A 16,422-nucleotide genomic window follows, 5' to 3' on the forward strand; every position below is an offset into this window, starting at 1 on the left:
AAATACAACTCATGTTTCCAAATGACGTCGTTTGGAGCCCAAATCGAAAATCCAGATCAATTTATGTCTACTTTCAAAGTAAAAGGGCAAATTTATCATAGAGCAGGGTCCCTTCTACCATTCTCAGGCGAAAATCATAAATTTTTACAATTGTACTTCATCAGTGATAGAAATTCTGAATTGAATGCACGTTGCGAAATTTCTCCCAACGTTGAAAGGACAATCGTTTCCCAATTGCAACATCTTTTCCACGAAAATAATAATTTAGTGCGTCTGTTCAAAACAGCCATCGATTTGATGCCTACTGATACGCATAAAATTGTTATTTCCGCTGACAAAACGCCTCCTGGCCAACATGTGCGTAAATACAATGCTCCAACTATCGACGAAGTGGCAATCGTTATGGTCGGTGATCAGTTTTTACCTCGAGATATTATTCTTCATAAGCGAAACGCTCAGGTGAAGAAAATTATATTTTAAAATGCCGTGAATTGTTTCACCAATTCGTCTTTGATATGTATGCTAAAATTGAATCAGAACGTTTGCTATATATCCGCCTGAATCAGACCAAGCTCCGCTCTGAACAATACATTCATTTGCGAGATGCAGTTATAAATGACGGTAATACCACAAACGTTGGAAGATTAACAATTTTACCTTCGTCATATGCTGGCAGTCCCCGTCACATGCATGAATATGCTCAAGATGCTATTGCGTATGTTCGCCTCTATGGTCGTCCAGATTTATTTATTACATTTACATGTAATCAATCTTGGGACGAGATACTGCAGCTTTTACTTCAAGGACAATCGGCGGTTCATAGGCATGACATTACGGCCCGTGTCTTCCGGCAAAAGTTGACATCACTGATAAACTACATTGTAAAACTTGAAGTGTTTGGGTCAGTGCGATGCTGGATGTACTCAGTGGAATGGCAAAAACGAGGTTTGCCACACGCACATATACTAATCTGGCTACATAAAAAAATTACTTCGAACTAAATTGATGATGTGATTTCCGCTGAAATACCTGATAAAAATGTCGATAAGGGGTTACAAGATATTATTGTAAAAAATATGATACATGGACCTTGCGGTGCACTGAACGAAAATTCACCATGCATGGCCAAAGGAAGGTGCACAAAGCAATATCCTCGACTTTTAGTATCAAACACAATTACTGGCAATGATGGTTACCCACAATATAGAAGAAGATCTACTGAAGATGGCGGTAAAACAGCAATAATAAAGAAGCGTAACGGTACCACCATCGAAGTAGATAACCAGTGGGTTGTTCCATATTCCCCATTATTATCAAAAACATTTAATGCACACATAAACGTTGAATACTGTAACTCCGTAAAGGCAATCAAATACATATGTAAATACGTCAACAAAGGCAGTGACATGGCAGTTTTTGGCTTGCAGCCCGAAATCAAAGATTTCGATGAAATCGTAGAATATCAGGCTGGAAGATACATAAGCAGTAATGAAGCTGTTTGGCGAATTCTTTCATTTCCGATACATGAACGTAGTCCAGCTGTTGTTCACTTAGCGGTACATTTACAGAATGGTCAACGTGTTTATTTCACGGAAACCAACGTGCAACAAAGAGTCCTGAATCCACCGGATACAACATTAACAGCTTTTTTTTACCCGGTCCGACATCCTTTGAGTATTTGAGGACTGTAAATGGTACTATACATGACACTTACCGTAGTGCATGCCAAGCTCTGAATTTATTGGAGAATGACCAACACTGGGATAACTGCATCAATGACGCGTGCGAAACGTCAACCCCAAGTCAAATTCGTGCATTGTTTGGCATCATGTTAACAACTTGCTCTCCATCAGCTCCTACAGAGTTATGGGAAAAATATAAGTCAAAAATGTCCGAAGATATACTCCATCGAAAACAGTTAGAGACGTCAGATATGACTTTTGATTTTACATCAGAAATTTATAACTACACTTTAGTTGTTATAGAAGATTTGTGCGTACGTTTGGCAAACAAACCTCTTCAGGATTTGGGAATGCCTTCACCTAACCGTATCGCTGCTGTTTCGACATGTGTAGAATTGGATCGTGAACAAAGTTACAGTACGAGTGATCTATTGTCGTATGTACAAAATAACATTTCCAAGTTAACGTCGGAACAAAAAGACATTTATGATACGATAATGCATTGTGTCGATAACAACGTTGGAGAAATTTTCTTTTTGGATGCGCCAGGAGGTACTGGTAAAACGTTTGTGATAAAACTGATTCTGGCATCAATTCGATCAAAAAATGATATAGCGTTGGCAATTGCGTCGTCCGGAATAGCCGCAACATTGCTGCCTGGTGGAAGAACTGCTCATTCCGCTTTGAAATTGCCTCTGAACTTGCATTCTACAGAAACTCCCACGTGCAATATTTCCAAATCATCTTTGATGGGTAAAGTATTGCAGCAATACAAACTTATTATTTGGGATGAGTGCACAATGGCACACAAAAAATCGCTCGAGGCTCTGGATCAATGCTTGAAAGATTTGCGAGGGAAGTCGAAACCCTTTGGCAGCACATTAATATTGCTTGCGGGAGATTTCAGGCAAACATTACCTATAATACCTAGATCAACTCCTGCAGACGAAATGAATGCTTGCCTGAAAAATTCTAATTTATGGGCACACGTAAAAACATTAAAATTAACTACAAATATGCGTGTCCGATTGCAAAACGATGACTCTGGTCAAACATTTTCAGATCAATTGCTGGCAATTGGAAACGGAAAGCTCCCAGTAGACTCAATTTCAGGACGTATACAACTACCTGCTGATTTCTGTAATTTAGTGACGTCCAAAAATGAATTGACTGAAAAAGTATTTCCGAATATTCTAAAAAATTATAAAAATAATAAATGGCTAAGTGAAAGAGCGATTCAGACGAAATGAATGCTTGCCTGAAAAATTCTAATTTATTGGCACACGTAAAAATATTAAAATTAACTACAAATATGCGTGTCCAATTGCAAAACGATGACTCTGGTCAAACATTTTCAGATCAATTGCTGGCAATTGGAAACGGAAAGCTCCCAGTAGACTCAATTTCAGGACGTATACAACTACCTGCTGATTTCTGTAATTTAGTGACGTCCAAAAATGAATTGATTGAAAAAGTATTTCCGAATATTCTAAAAAATTATAAAAATAATAAATGGCTAAGTGAAAGAGCGATTCTCGCACCCAAAAATATAGACGTCCACGAAATCAACAATATTGTTTTGACCAAGATTCGAGACCAGGCAGTCCTTTACAAGTCAGTCGACACAGTTTTGGAACCAAATGAAGCGGTTAATTATCCATCTGAATTTTTAAATTCCATAGATCTTTCAGGGTTTCCACCACACGTGCTACAACTAAAAATAGGCGTACCAATAATACTTTTAAGAAATATAAACCCACCAAAGCTTTGCAATGGCACTCGACTTGCCGTAAAAAAAAACAATGGAAAACCTAATAGAGGCCACAATCTTGACAGGGCCTTTTGAGGGTGAGGCTGTTCTTATTCCTCGCATTCCCATGATTCCAACGGATCTGCCTTTTCAATTTAAAAGATTGCAATTCCCAATTCGATTAGCATTTGCAATCACCATTAACAAAGCTCAAGGTCAATCATTAGAAAAATGTGGTATAGATCTTAATACTGATTGTTTTTCCCATGGACAATTGTACGTTGCATGTTCGAGGGTCGGTAAACCTGACAATCTATTTATATGCAGCGACAATTGGACAGCGAAGAATGTTGTATATTCGCAAGTTTTACGCAGTTAATTTGTATTGTATCTATCTATCTAACTATCTATATAAAAACGAGTTGTGTGTATGCATGTTTGTTTGTTTGTAAAAAGAGCGTTTGCATATGACGTCATTATTAGTACATAAGGCTTTGTATATGCACAGACAATGGGAAAGCCAAGAATGTTGTATATTCGCAAGTTTTACGTAGTTTGAAAAACATATATAAATCTATCTATATTCACAGGTGGGACACAGGGACATAACTACAATGGCACGTAACTAATAATGCGCGTAACGACTTACGCGCGCGGGGGGGCTTGGGGGGGGCGCGAAGCGCCCCACCAACTAGGTGTTGGCCACCCCAACAGCTAGTCTCTTATAAAATTTTACTTTTCCATCTCTCGCCAATGCCTACTGCAATTACAGAATAGATCTGCAATAGATCCCCAACGTAGAACAGTTAGGATAATGAACTGTATAGCTATCGCAACCAGATTTAGAATTTTGAAGAAGGGAATCTGCAAGATTAATGGAAAATAATCGTTCTAATATAGTTACTTATTTCTTATTAGAACGCGCATTTGGACAGGCTGTTTAATACTATAACAGGTCTAAGTATCACTGAAAAATTCGCCTAGATTGAAAAGTAGCTATTTGACAGGCCTAGAACACACTAGAGTTTCCTTTACACAAAACCTTAGTCCATTTTCTTCCACAAGGGCAACTTCTTCCACAAGACACTGCCCCCCACCCCACCAACCACAGTTTGCCTTCCACATGAAATTTGGTTTCTGCAAAAATATTGTTAAAACTAAGATAAGCCTGCATAATTCACGCATCGAGAGAAACATGTCAGTTTTCTTTAGTGTATCTTTGTCTTTATGGTACTTGTCACTATCATTTTCAACTGATTTGGGAAAAATGCCTCCAACGTTTTTTTACTAAATTACGCCACTGATTTTCTGGCGTGAAAAAATGATCTAGATAGGTCGAGAGTTTGAGAAAATTCGTTTAGAGCCTCGTTTATGAAAAAAAGTGAGTTACGTCATATTTATATACATTTAATGAGCATAAATTACTTAATTTTTCCCCCAGCAGTGGTCGTACCGTTTTAGTATCTATGACGAATGCAAAATTAATCAAGATGACAAACTGCTTTGAACAGCTAAAGAAAATGGTGTGGGACACGAAACAGCAAAAATCACAGTGAATTGCCAGCAAAACTGCTGCACAGCAAAATTTGCGACTAAAAGATAGATTAAAATTACAATGGAACGAAGAAATGTATTAGTTTAGCGTGTGCGAGTGAGTAATTGATAAACAGGAAGGAGGAATCAAAATTTAGCTCCTTTGACACGTTCAAAATTACACAGGATGACAAGTGAATCCGTACAGCTAAAAAAACGGCATAGAACAAGAAATACCAACAAATCGCAAAAACAAAAATGATGCACAACGAAATTTACGGGTAGTTGCAAACGAAAGTGTTACTTTAAACTAAACAATAACACAATAACTAGGCTATTGCAGACTTTAGATATTTATGAAAATTGCAGTTGAATAAGGAATGTGTTATTGCAGAGGCTGTAAAGGATAAGCAGGAAGGAGGAATTGAAATTAGGACAACATTTTTAATGCAATTGAAATTGCTGATTAGCCACCCTATGACTTGAAACTAAAGAATATAACAATAATTATTCCAATGCCTATTTTAGATATTTCAGAGGGCATATGCATTGGAACATTCCAAAATCGGAGGTGATGATGCACAAAAGTGAAGCGCAAACGAGATCTGCGGCTAGAAGACATGTTACAACCAGTATCAAAACGAATAGGCAACATCGAATCGTAAATGAAGTCTTTAGTTAGAAGAGAAGCAATAAAAGAAATGAAGAATTGATTTCACGCTTGAATTTCTTAATTTAATTGAAATTACTTATTTGATACCTCATGGTTTACAACTAAAGATAACGAATATATACTCCCTTTAAACAAGCAAATGTGTATTTATCTATGTATTTACGTATGTATGTATGCGTAATTTTGTCTTGCAAACGACTTTGAGTGAATCCAAACAGTTAAAGTATAAGGCATGGAAAAATGTCTGATTTAAAGATGCACGGAAATGAAGTGCAAGCGAGATGTGTGGCCTGCAACAACAAGCCTCACTACGAACCTCAAATAAAAATACTATATAACAAAATATGTGGTGCGGAGAAAAGCAGCACGGATGATCACATTGAATCGTAAATAAAATCTGCCGTTAGAAGATAAACAAAAATGAGAATCACAACAAGTCCGGGAGGAAAACAAATCCCATAAATGGATGATCTTTTTATGCATTAACAGGAAGCAGGAATTAAATTCTCGCTAGAATATTTTAAAATATGTTAATAAATGATTAGATAATCAAAAATATACAAGCCTTCCGCATGCCGAGTGCCAGGACCCGGGCTAAGTCAACTGGATAAGTCTTAGATGACATTATATATCCTCACTCAGGTTCACCTTCATCTCAAAGTCATTATTTAAAGGCAATTGTTTCTCTTATGCTATCCCAAGAGATGATATTTGTTTTTTTCTAAATCTTCTTTTGTGGGACTTTCTCATATCTTCGTTAGCTACCCTTTTTATCTTTCTTTTTCTTTTCTCTTTACCCGTGAACATAAAGAACAACCATCAGATTTGGTAAACCGGTTATTGAACCCGTTGGATTCTCGAAAAACAAGGCAAACTATTTAGAACAAGGTAATCAAGCGGAGTTAATAGTGAAAAGAAAATTCCATTTCCATGAGAATGGCAAGTGTAAACACTCTGAAGAAAAGAAATTGGACATTACAAAGCAGGGACGGTTATTTACACTGGAAGTTCTTTAATCCCATGACCTTGCATTCTCATTTGAGTTTTCCTGACAAAGGACGTCTTATACTGCAAAGTAATGCGTTAAAAAAACACCTTTGGTTTAATGGCAGTTTATGTTAGAATTTCAAGTTGGAGATGTGATGAAGTTTCCTGCTTTTTTTGCTTGGTTTTACGTTTAACTAAGGGCAGCATTGTTTTCAAAATAGCACTATTCTTCTCTTCCAAATATATTTCATAAAAGTTATAAAATTCCCTGCTTGAATGATTTGTTTATGCTACCCAAGCTTTTAAATAATTATCTCTTTCCATTGTCATTATATCCCTGTCTGGTTTGAGCTGGAAAAATCAATGCTTTTTTATGACATGTAAACCATCAATTTTCAAATGATAATTTATACAGACTTGCCTTGCATTTTGAGGTCCAACACTACCGTTTTCGAAGGAAGAACTTGCTCGAATATCTTCATCCTTAATTGCACCAGATTCCATGCCAAGAGCGCTAGTACAGCGGGCTACAAAATGGATTCGTATTACTTGGATAAAGAAATAAAACGAAGGTGACAGTTAAAATCGTAGATTCTGTAATCATAATATGATTTTGTATTATAGTTACTAAAGATTTTGCTAATATTGATAATTTGCAGTCAATGGATAATACCATCTAGATTTTCCAGGAAAAAATCTTTCTGCCAAGCATTCTAGCTTATTCCTTCTTCTTATTTCCAGACATAACTGTATGCTGGTATTCGTGCATCAATCGCATTACGCATTACTTTGGAATTCCTCCCCCTCAAATTTTGTTATAGTAAAATTTGTAAAATATTTGTAAAATATTCAGACAAAGAGTTTACAATCTATGGCAAAATAGGTGATGAAAGATAGCTTTCTTTCAAGTAGCCTTACACGTAATTTAGTTTTTGGTCATATGAATAATATAAAAAAAATAGTTATTTTATAGAATTTATGACAATGAGCAAAACAAGTGCTAAAATAAATTAATCCACATGACAAAACTAACCAAGAAAGTTGGACCCAAATTGGATCAATTAAGCAGCTCAGGGATAACACTAGGTTCACAAATATTTCTGTCATTAGGGGTATTTGCTCCATATCTCTGAGCCTGCACAGATTTACTGCTTTTTCGTTCAGGAAAGGAGGTTTATCAAAAAAAAAAGTTTCTTATTACGCCACCCTCCTTCCGAGACAGGGAGTCATTCAGAAGAACCCTTTTGTGGGGCTCCTTCTTTGTTTGCAGGCAAGAGTGCCAATTCGTGACAATATATAGATGCATGACGGGGGCGGGGGGGGGGTTGAATTAAAGATACAAAAAAGCTATTTTTGAAAATCTAAAGAGGAGAATTTAGTTTTGTTTCGATTTTTATGAATGAAAACAAACAAAAAAGAGATACTTTCCAAAACCAAGGGGGGGAGGCAATTAAAACCCTTGGCAAACGATGCCCCTAGTAGAAAAAGTTAGTTGCTAATAAGCGGTTGATAACTGCTGAAGCTGTCAATAGCTGTTGAAGGCGTTGATAGCTTCTAAACGCCAATTACTAGTACAATTGATGCTGGCAAATTGGAAATTTAAATATCAGCGCTATTAGAACTCGATAAGCTTCAGGCACAGATTGGTGCTGACAGGTTTTAATGAGTGTTCGATGGCTAAGGGATCTCGTTAATACTCCTATAAAAAGCTAGTCATACACGGTTTTGCGTATGCATATAGGTGTGCAGCTATTTTAAAGGTGATGCTAACGTTTTTTAACACTATCTGTACCACACAAGTCATATAAATCTAAGTAGCCCAAATTATCCCTCGGGTACTATGAACGATAATTAGGTCTTACCTAACTGTATATAAAATGATATATTTTTTTATACGATAGGATCTCTTGAAGTACCAAGGATTCGGTCTGTTTACACCTGAAAACCGGGATTCTCTGCGATTTTTCTTGTGGCTGTTATACAACTACTAACAAATAAATGCTATAGGGATTATGTCAAAATTAAGCGAGAGAGGTGATATTTTTCGAATCAAAAGAAAAAAAGGATTCCATTGATATCTCAATAGTCAACAAAAAGGGATAAATAAAATAAAACAGGATAGCTCAATCGGTCTTTCGGAAAACATATTCGTATAGGTAAGTGAAAAAATTTCTAATTTGAAGTAATAAATCTTGAAGAATTCTAACAATAAAAATATTAATGCATAGATTAGGTTTTTAGCTGTTCAATAATATATATTCTTTCTTTTGATTCATATTTGGTAACAAGATGTTTTGGTTATTTTCTCGCATAACTTTAATGATTCAATTTCTGCTTCTTTTTTTTACCCCGTTTAAAATCAATTAATGACAGTGTCTGTCTTTTGCTACAACAGTCAGGAAAGTTGCACTTTCTAGAGCTCAATTTTTTCACTGATTTTCTGCTGGTTTTTCATACACGTTCTTTATTTTTAAACTTGGCACCCGCTAAATGTTAAAACTATATATATGCATCAAATGTCCGTTGCATAAAAATTTAATTTTCAGGCTTTCCAAATTTTTTAGACGCATATGATTGTATAAGTTTCCATTTTACCAGTCTAAAGAATCCATTTTCATTTTTAGTATCCTGGGCACTTCAGTTTTTTAAGTACTTGAAAAACAGTTATATACTAATAACTGGTGAAAGAAAATGTCAATTATTTTTTAGAAAGCTGTTTTAAAATTGATGATGCCTTCAATATATTGCTCGATTTCTCAGTCACAAGAATGTTAGTATTCCGCGGTATTTCTGTGACCCCATATAGTAGGACTGAAAATTTTCATCAATGGAATCATTTCATGAAATGATTCCTGCTTCTTATTAGAAGAAATTCGGAATAATTTTATTCCTTTTTTAGGTATACGTATTGACAACTTATCACGCTAATTACAGGTTTGTTCAACAGTTTTATTTCCTATTGGCCTCTTTTCAGTCCATATTTTTTTTTTCCTGCAAGCTCATACGTGTCAACGGTCTGCCAGTTCCGTGGAGATATAAACTAAGCTGTCGAAAGTTGTGACTGTTTCGAAGTTATTCTATGCAGTCCCATATTTGATTTTGCCGTTTTGCGCTTAGCAGATGCCTCATTTGAGGTGGGCAAATTTGCGATTATACACGAGCTGCCTTGTAAAAAAACGCAAATTTTGAACCTAGGGTAGGATGCAAAACAAAAATGAATTGTTCAGCTTTTACTTAGAAATTTTCAGAAAACTCAGATATAAATTCATAATAAAAGTAGTTTAATAGTGGTAATATATCGAGTTGCCAGTTAGAACGAAAATGACTTTGCAGCGTTTAGGAGTCAGGCAAAATCTTTCTTTCAAACAGGGTAAGTTGTGATCGTTTTAAGTTTTCACTTATTAGATGAGCTAATCTATCTTCGTTTCAAGCTTCGAAGCTTCGTTTCAACTTTCAAATTTCAAAAGTGTATGAGAAAAAAAGCCAAACCTTACCTGCGTCAAAGGCATTCACTGATTGCCCAAGCAGAAGTAACCATAATAGAACGAAGAGGCACATATTTTCACAAAATTATCAAGAAAAGCTAGAAATCATCTTCTGAAAAAGAAAAGGGGAAATCTTATTTTAAAAAAGTGGAAAATGCGCATAGATTTCGAAGAAGAATCTAAAAGAACGGTATCAAAAAAGGATAAGAAGATACAGAAGAAAATATGAGATATTAGTTACTTTTAAAAATGATTTGCATTTTTTTTGCTACCACTATAAACTAAAATGTCATGAGGTCTTAGTGTAATTGCAGTTGCAAGTGCGCTGAATTTTTATCATCATTTTCCTAGATAAAATCCCCCCCAACTTTGAAAGCGAATAAAAAAAATCTGAATAATTCCTTGGAGAAAAATCAATAGTAAAATTTAGACTCAAACGTAAGCTCGTTAAAAAGTTGAACTCTGGCATCTTCCCACATTAAAACTTTGAAGAAGATCATTTGGTAACAATTTCTTAGAAAATACTAAAATTATCGCTGTTATACCTAAAGGTGTAACAGCGTTTTCGCACTTCTGAGTTAATTTCGAAAAACTGTTTGTTAATCAGTTCTCAAAGGTAAGATCAACGGGGTGGGGCTGGTCAGGAGGGATGAAGCGTGATTGAAAATGAATTTCCCTGCTGCTCCTTCCTTTAGATTCAGCTCAGCGGCCTGTTTTAGGTAATCATTTCAAAAGTTAAAAAAAAAAATCAGATCCCGTGTGTAGGCATAAAAGGAACGATATACAGTTTCCACTTATCTTTATTCTAAAAAAGGAAAAAAAAATTAAGCAGCCAACTTAAATACAATAGTATTTCTATTCGATAGAAATAGGCATACCTCAGAAGGGTTTCATCCATTCTACTTCAGCTTTCTAGTTTAGTTTCAAATGTGAATTTCTCAATTATCTGGTCAGTCAGGCAGCATGACAGTTAATGCAAAAAAGGACGTTGTTCCCTGGAAGCTTTACTCTAAGGAAAACGCAAGGAATACAAGATACATCATGGAATGCGAATAATTGCGCAAACCTGTCACTTTAGAATAGGCGGGATACATTTCTTACGTTAAAATTCCACAGGTTCTATGACACTGTTCAGCCAGAAAACAAGTTTTGGAATGTAATTACAATAATGCACACATAAAAGCTTAAATTGTACTTGATAAATTTGACGAAAGATTTTTTATGGACGGTACAAATTTCAAATCTAAAGGCCTTAAAAGCTGCCTACTTGGTTTTTGATACCCATGAGCTGGCTCTTTGCCTAGGACTTCATGGTTTGGGAAAAAATCCGGTTATATTTTTTGTTCTGTACATATTATGTTATCGATGATTTATATAGAGATAGGATGGCTTGTACCTTTGTCCTTAAATATTGTGCGTCTAACAATGATTGGTTACCTTATATTAGGATTACCTTTAGAATCTTATCCTTAAAGAAGTTGTAGCTAACTGTTGTTGTTAAAGAAGTTGTTAAAGAAGTTTTAGCTAACTGTACTTAGTCACTATTGGATATTACTCGGCTTTTAATCTTCGTACTTTAAATATTCAAAGGTTTGAAGCTTAAGCACCCTTTATAAGCTTTAGATAAATATCCTTGTGCTTCATCCGTATTTAATATATTAATGATCATACCTAACCAACGTATTGGAAAGTGTATGTCACGGTGCAAAACTTTGGTTATTTGACCCTATCCTCAATCAAATCTCCGTGTCCCAGTCCTACCTCTAGTATGCATTGAGACATCTAGTTTACATTGGCCTAGTTATTGATGTTTTTGGGGGGGGAGGGTGCGGCTGATAAGAGAAGAGGGATGGGGCAAACTTACGATTCTCTGTCAAAACTTACTTTCACACTCAGTGTTGATGATGAGTGGAGAGAGTGAGTTGCAATTATGACGATTGTGGCTAGTACTTTCTATGTTATGCAATAAACAGTTGAATTATTTGACTGCTAACTTACAAGTGACATGAAAAAATCTGCCACCAGCATTTCATCTTTCATAGAAGAAATTTATTTGACCTTTATCTTAGATGCTTAAAATTAGACAATATAGCTCTCTATTAACTCTTTAAAGTTAAATTATATGTCCGGCGCCAGGGGCCCATGAAGCGTTGCAGCAATTGTGACCCATGGGTCACAATTGCACACCAGCACACGGAAAAATCTCCATCATATTGACTTCAAACCCTCTTAATTCATAGAGAACAAGCCATTTTCTCTAGATTACATCTAAATTCGTAGAGAAAAAAAGATTGTTCTATGTTTCACATTTAAACGATGCTTTATTGTATTGATTTTAAAAACTTTTTCCACAAAAAAAGTTTTTCAAAGAAAAGTAAAGAGCTCCATTAGGGCAAGAATGAGCAGAAATAAAGTCAAATAATCTTTCAATCATAAAACTACAATAAATCAATATCAATCTATATATATAAAAATAAGTTGTTTGTGTGTGTCTGTTGACTGACGTCATGTTTGTGTGTCGACTGATATCACGTTTGTCGACTGACGTCATTATAAGGATTGAGCTGTATGTCGTCATGAAGTTGTTTGTCGACTGACGTCATTTTTGTCAACTGATGAAATTACAGACCAGGACACCGAGACACAAATGACGACCGGGACACAGGGAATATAAATGACGACCGGGACACTCAAATAGAAATTACAGACTGGGACACCGGGACACAAATAACGACCGGGACAGACACAAATGACGACCGGGACACAGGGAATATAAATTACGACCGGGACACTCAAAGAGAAATTACAGACTGGGACACCGGGACACAAATAACAACCGGGACACAGGGAATATAAATGACGACCGGGACACCACTACAACGGGGACGCCGGGAGCACAGGGGGATATATAAATGACGACCGGGACACAGGGAATGTTCGAAGAGAAATTACAGACCGGGACACCGGGACACAAATGACGACCGGAATACTCAAAGAGAAATTACAGACTGGGACACCGGGACACAAATGACGACCGGGACACAGGGAATATAAATGACGTCCGGGATACAGGGTCACAACTACAACGGGGACGCCGGGGGCACAGGGGGATATATAAATGACGACGGGGACACAGGGAATGTTCGATTAGCAATCACCATCAACAAAGCACAAGGGCAATCATTAGAATAATGAGGTATAGATCTGAATACGGATTGTTTTTCCCATGGACAATTATATGTTGCATGTTCAAGAGTTGGTAAACCTGACAATCTATTTATATGCAAAGACAATGGGACAACGCAAAATGTTGTATATTCGCAAGTTTTACGTAGTTAAAAACATATATATATATATATATATATATATATATATATATATATATATATATATATATATATATATATATATATATATATCTATATTCACAGGTGGGACACAGGGACACAACTACAATGGCGCGTAACGACTTACGCGCGCGGGGGGTCTTGGGGGGCGAAGCGCCCCCACCAACTAGATGTTGGGGTGGCGCTTCGCGCCACCCCAACAGCTAGTAAATACATAAAACTCAAAACGAACACGAATTAACATGAGTAGGGCTGATAACCCCCATGCCTTCTCAAGAGCAAATGATAATTTGCGCTTTACTGAAAAAAAAAATAAAACAAACAAATGACCCTGGATCATCGGTTTAATTAACATGTATTGATATTTGTTCCATAAGTTTTGATAATTTTTTACTTATGAAAGTAAGAGGATTAAAAACATTTAAAACGTTTTTGTTTTCAGTAAAGCGCAAATTATGTTCTGGTCATGAGAAAGCATGGGGTATATCAGCCCTACTCATGTTAATTTTTGCTCGTTTTGAGTTTAACTTGGTTAATTATTTATATTTCTGTTCGTTCTGAGTTTTTTTTATTTATTGATAGTGATTTGTGGTAGTTTTACGCTTGGAAGATTATTTGAATTTATTTCTGTTCATTCTTGGCTTAACGGAGCTCTTTACTTTTCTTTGAAAAACTTTTTTGTGAAAAAAAGTTTTTTAAATTAATTTCTGTTAGTTTTTTATTGACATAGTCTTTTTCATGGAAAAAAAATATTTGACATCTTTTCAGTTTTTCCATAAGAATCCATAGTATGGGTTCCTTTTTTATAATGGAGAAACTTTTTCGACAATTTTTAATCCTGACACAAACAGTATTTTTAATTTAATTTTATACCTTCTAAAGTTGACCTGAAAAATAAAACTTAATATCATTCTCAAAAGATTTCACATATGCTCTTTGACAACCTGGATACACTGACACTCTTTTATTTATTTCAATTGTAAGAGCAGAAGTAGTAAATGATAGTATCCCCAAAAGTTCAACTTAATATTCCCAGTCGTTCTCGGTATATTGCTGAGGTGTCTTATTGGCAACCATAAACGCAATGCCTTTTGAGTTATTTTAAAACAACATTTAATTTTAAAGCATAATGGACCAATTGCATAATTGTAGGGAATGACATGCCTAATATCTCTAAAGACATAGTTGGTATACCGTCCTACTATGCTGAACAAAATGGCTATCCAAAATTTTGACTGGACGTGTTTGGAAAATGAGCGGTTTGAGAGAAGGGCTGCTTGCCCTTCAGCCTCTTGTTATTCTCAAAAAAGGCACCAGACCTTTTAATTTTCAATTGAATGAGCTCCTTTAGTTTCAATTTCTAGTTACTATAGAGTGGTGCTGACTATGATATTGCTTATATGCCCTTTTGAAAACCTGCATGCATACACATTTTCTTTTAATCGGCTAGTTCAAAGTCTTCCACAACTTACCATTAAAGGTCTGGATTAATATTACATGTTGCTTTTCAAATACTGCTTTACTACCTTTTTGAAAGTCCACGTGCTCATAGTTTGTTTTGATTTAGTTCAACATCTGCCTAAGTATTTTTTAAAAGCTTCACCTTAATACCGTTAGCTTGGGTAGTAGGAATAGTTGTAGCAGCATTAGTAGCAGGATGCGCGTAGCACCTTTGGTTTCTTCAGCATCCCATTCAACACAAGCTGAAAGTTTAAGCTTTATACATACCATCAACTGTTCCTGAAGCATTTCTGATGCGTCTGCTTGACAACCTGTGTGGGCATAGTGTGTTTCGAATTAGTTCAATACAGTTTCGATGTGTTCCAAATTTTTCACCTCAATACCGTGGTTTTAATAGCAGTAGTATTAGTAGTATCAGTAAAGTTAACTGTAGTAGCATAAGCTTCAGTGGCAGTAGTAGTAATAGAAGTAGTAACAATAGTAACAGTAGCAGTAATATGAGTAAAAGCAGTAGTATTAGGATGCAAATATTTTCTTTTGGTTAATTCAACATCCCTCAAAACAAGCTCTGTTAGTGTCAACTTCACACCCCAAAATGTTCCTAAGATATTACTGTAACACCCTTTTGACAACCTGCATACAGATGGCGGGTTATGATTCAGTTTATCTTCCCCCCTCAAAATTCCTTGAAATTTTCACCTTCATACCCTTAGACATAGTTGTAATAGTAGTCACAGTAATTTTATTGATATTACTAGTAATAATATTGAATAGCGATAGTACTACTAGCAGCAGTAGCATTAACCTATTGCCTTTTGGTCATTTAAACATCTCTCTTATCAAGTCCTGTAAGTTTCAACTTAACACAATTATTCATTGCTATGACATTGCTGATTTGTCCCTTTGATAACCTGTATGTTTATATACTTCTTGAAATTTTCATCTAAATGCTCTTAGCCCTTTAATTAGTTGCAATAGAAGTAGACAATGTGCATGCACATAGCGTCTTTTGATTTAGTTCAAATTTCCCCTTAATACTGTAAATGGAGTAGCGTGGCAGTAGGTGTGGTGGTAGTGGTAGTAGTATTGTTAGCATGCAAATGTTGCCTTTTTGATAATCTCCCTTATAATTTCCTGCATTATCCAAATTAATATACTCAGTTATTCCTGTGTTTCACCCTTTTGACAATCCGTATACATATAACGTGTTTTGATTTAGTTCAACGCTCCCTTCAACATTCTCTGAAATCTGTGACTGTTTCGAAGTTATTGACTCCCTTCACGACTCCCTTCAACAATCTCTGAAATTTTCATATGAATACTCTTCGTCTTTTTGGAAAGTAAAGTTCAAACATGCATACCTCTCTCAATAACATATCTTAGGTGTAAACAACGACCGAATTGCCTAACTTACAGCACTTGTACTGAAGACTGTGGGGAGGTTGACATCCCCAAGGACGTAACTACTGGACTTTTCAACAAGGCTGAACAAAACAGCTCTCTT

At 35.8% G+C, this 16,422-nt stretch overlaps 1 protein-coding gene across 1 annotated transcript in view; it reads right to left on the bottom strand.

The window, feature by feature from the left end:
- The window catches only part of LOC136037150 (discoidin domain-containing receptor 2-like), a 158,650-nt gene that overhangs the window by 133,514 nt on the left and 8,714 nt on the right, over positions 1 to 16,422 (bottom strand). The window contains exons 2-3 of the mRNA XM_065719663.1: positions 10,120 to 10,222; positions 7,047 to 7,152 (exon numbers count right to left, since the gene is read on the bottom strand). Of these exons, the coding sequence (XP_065575735.1) occupies positions 7,047 to 7,152; positions 10,120 to 10,183 (170 nt within the window). The 5' untranslated portion in view covers positions 10,184 to 10,222. The remainder of the gene's footprint in view (positions 1 to 7,046; positions 7,153 to 10,119; positions 10,223 to 16,422) is intronic.

Source organism: Artemia franciscana, chromosome 16 (genome assembly GCF_032884065.1).
Source record: "Artemia franciscana chromosome 16, ASM3288406v1, whole genome shotgun sequence".
NCBI classification, from domain to species: domain Eukaryota; kingdom Metazoa; phylum Arthropoda; class Branchiopoda; order Anostraca; family Artemiidae; genus Artemia; species Artemia franciscana.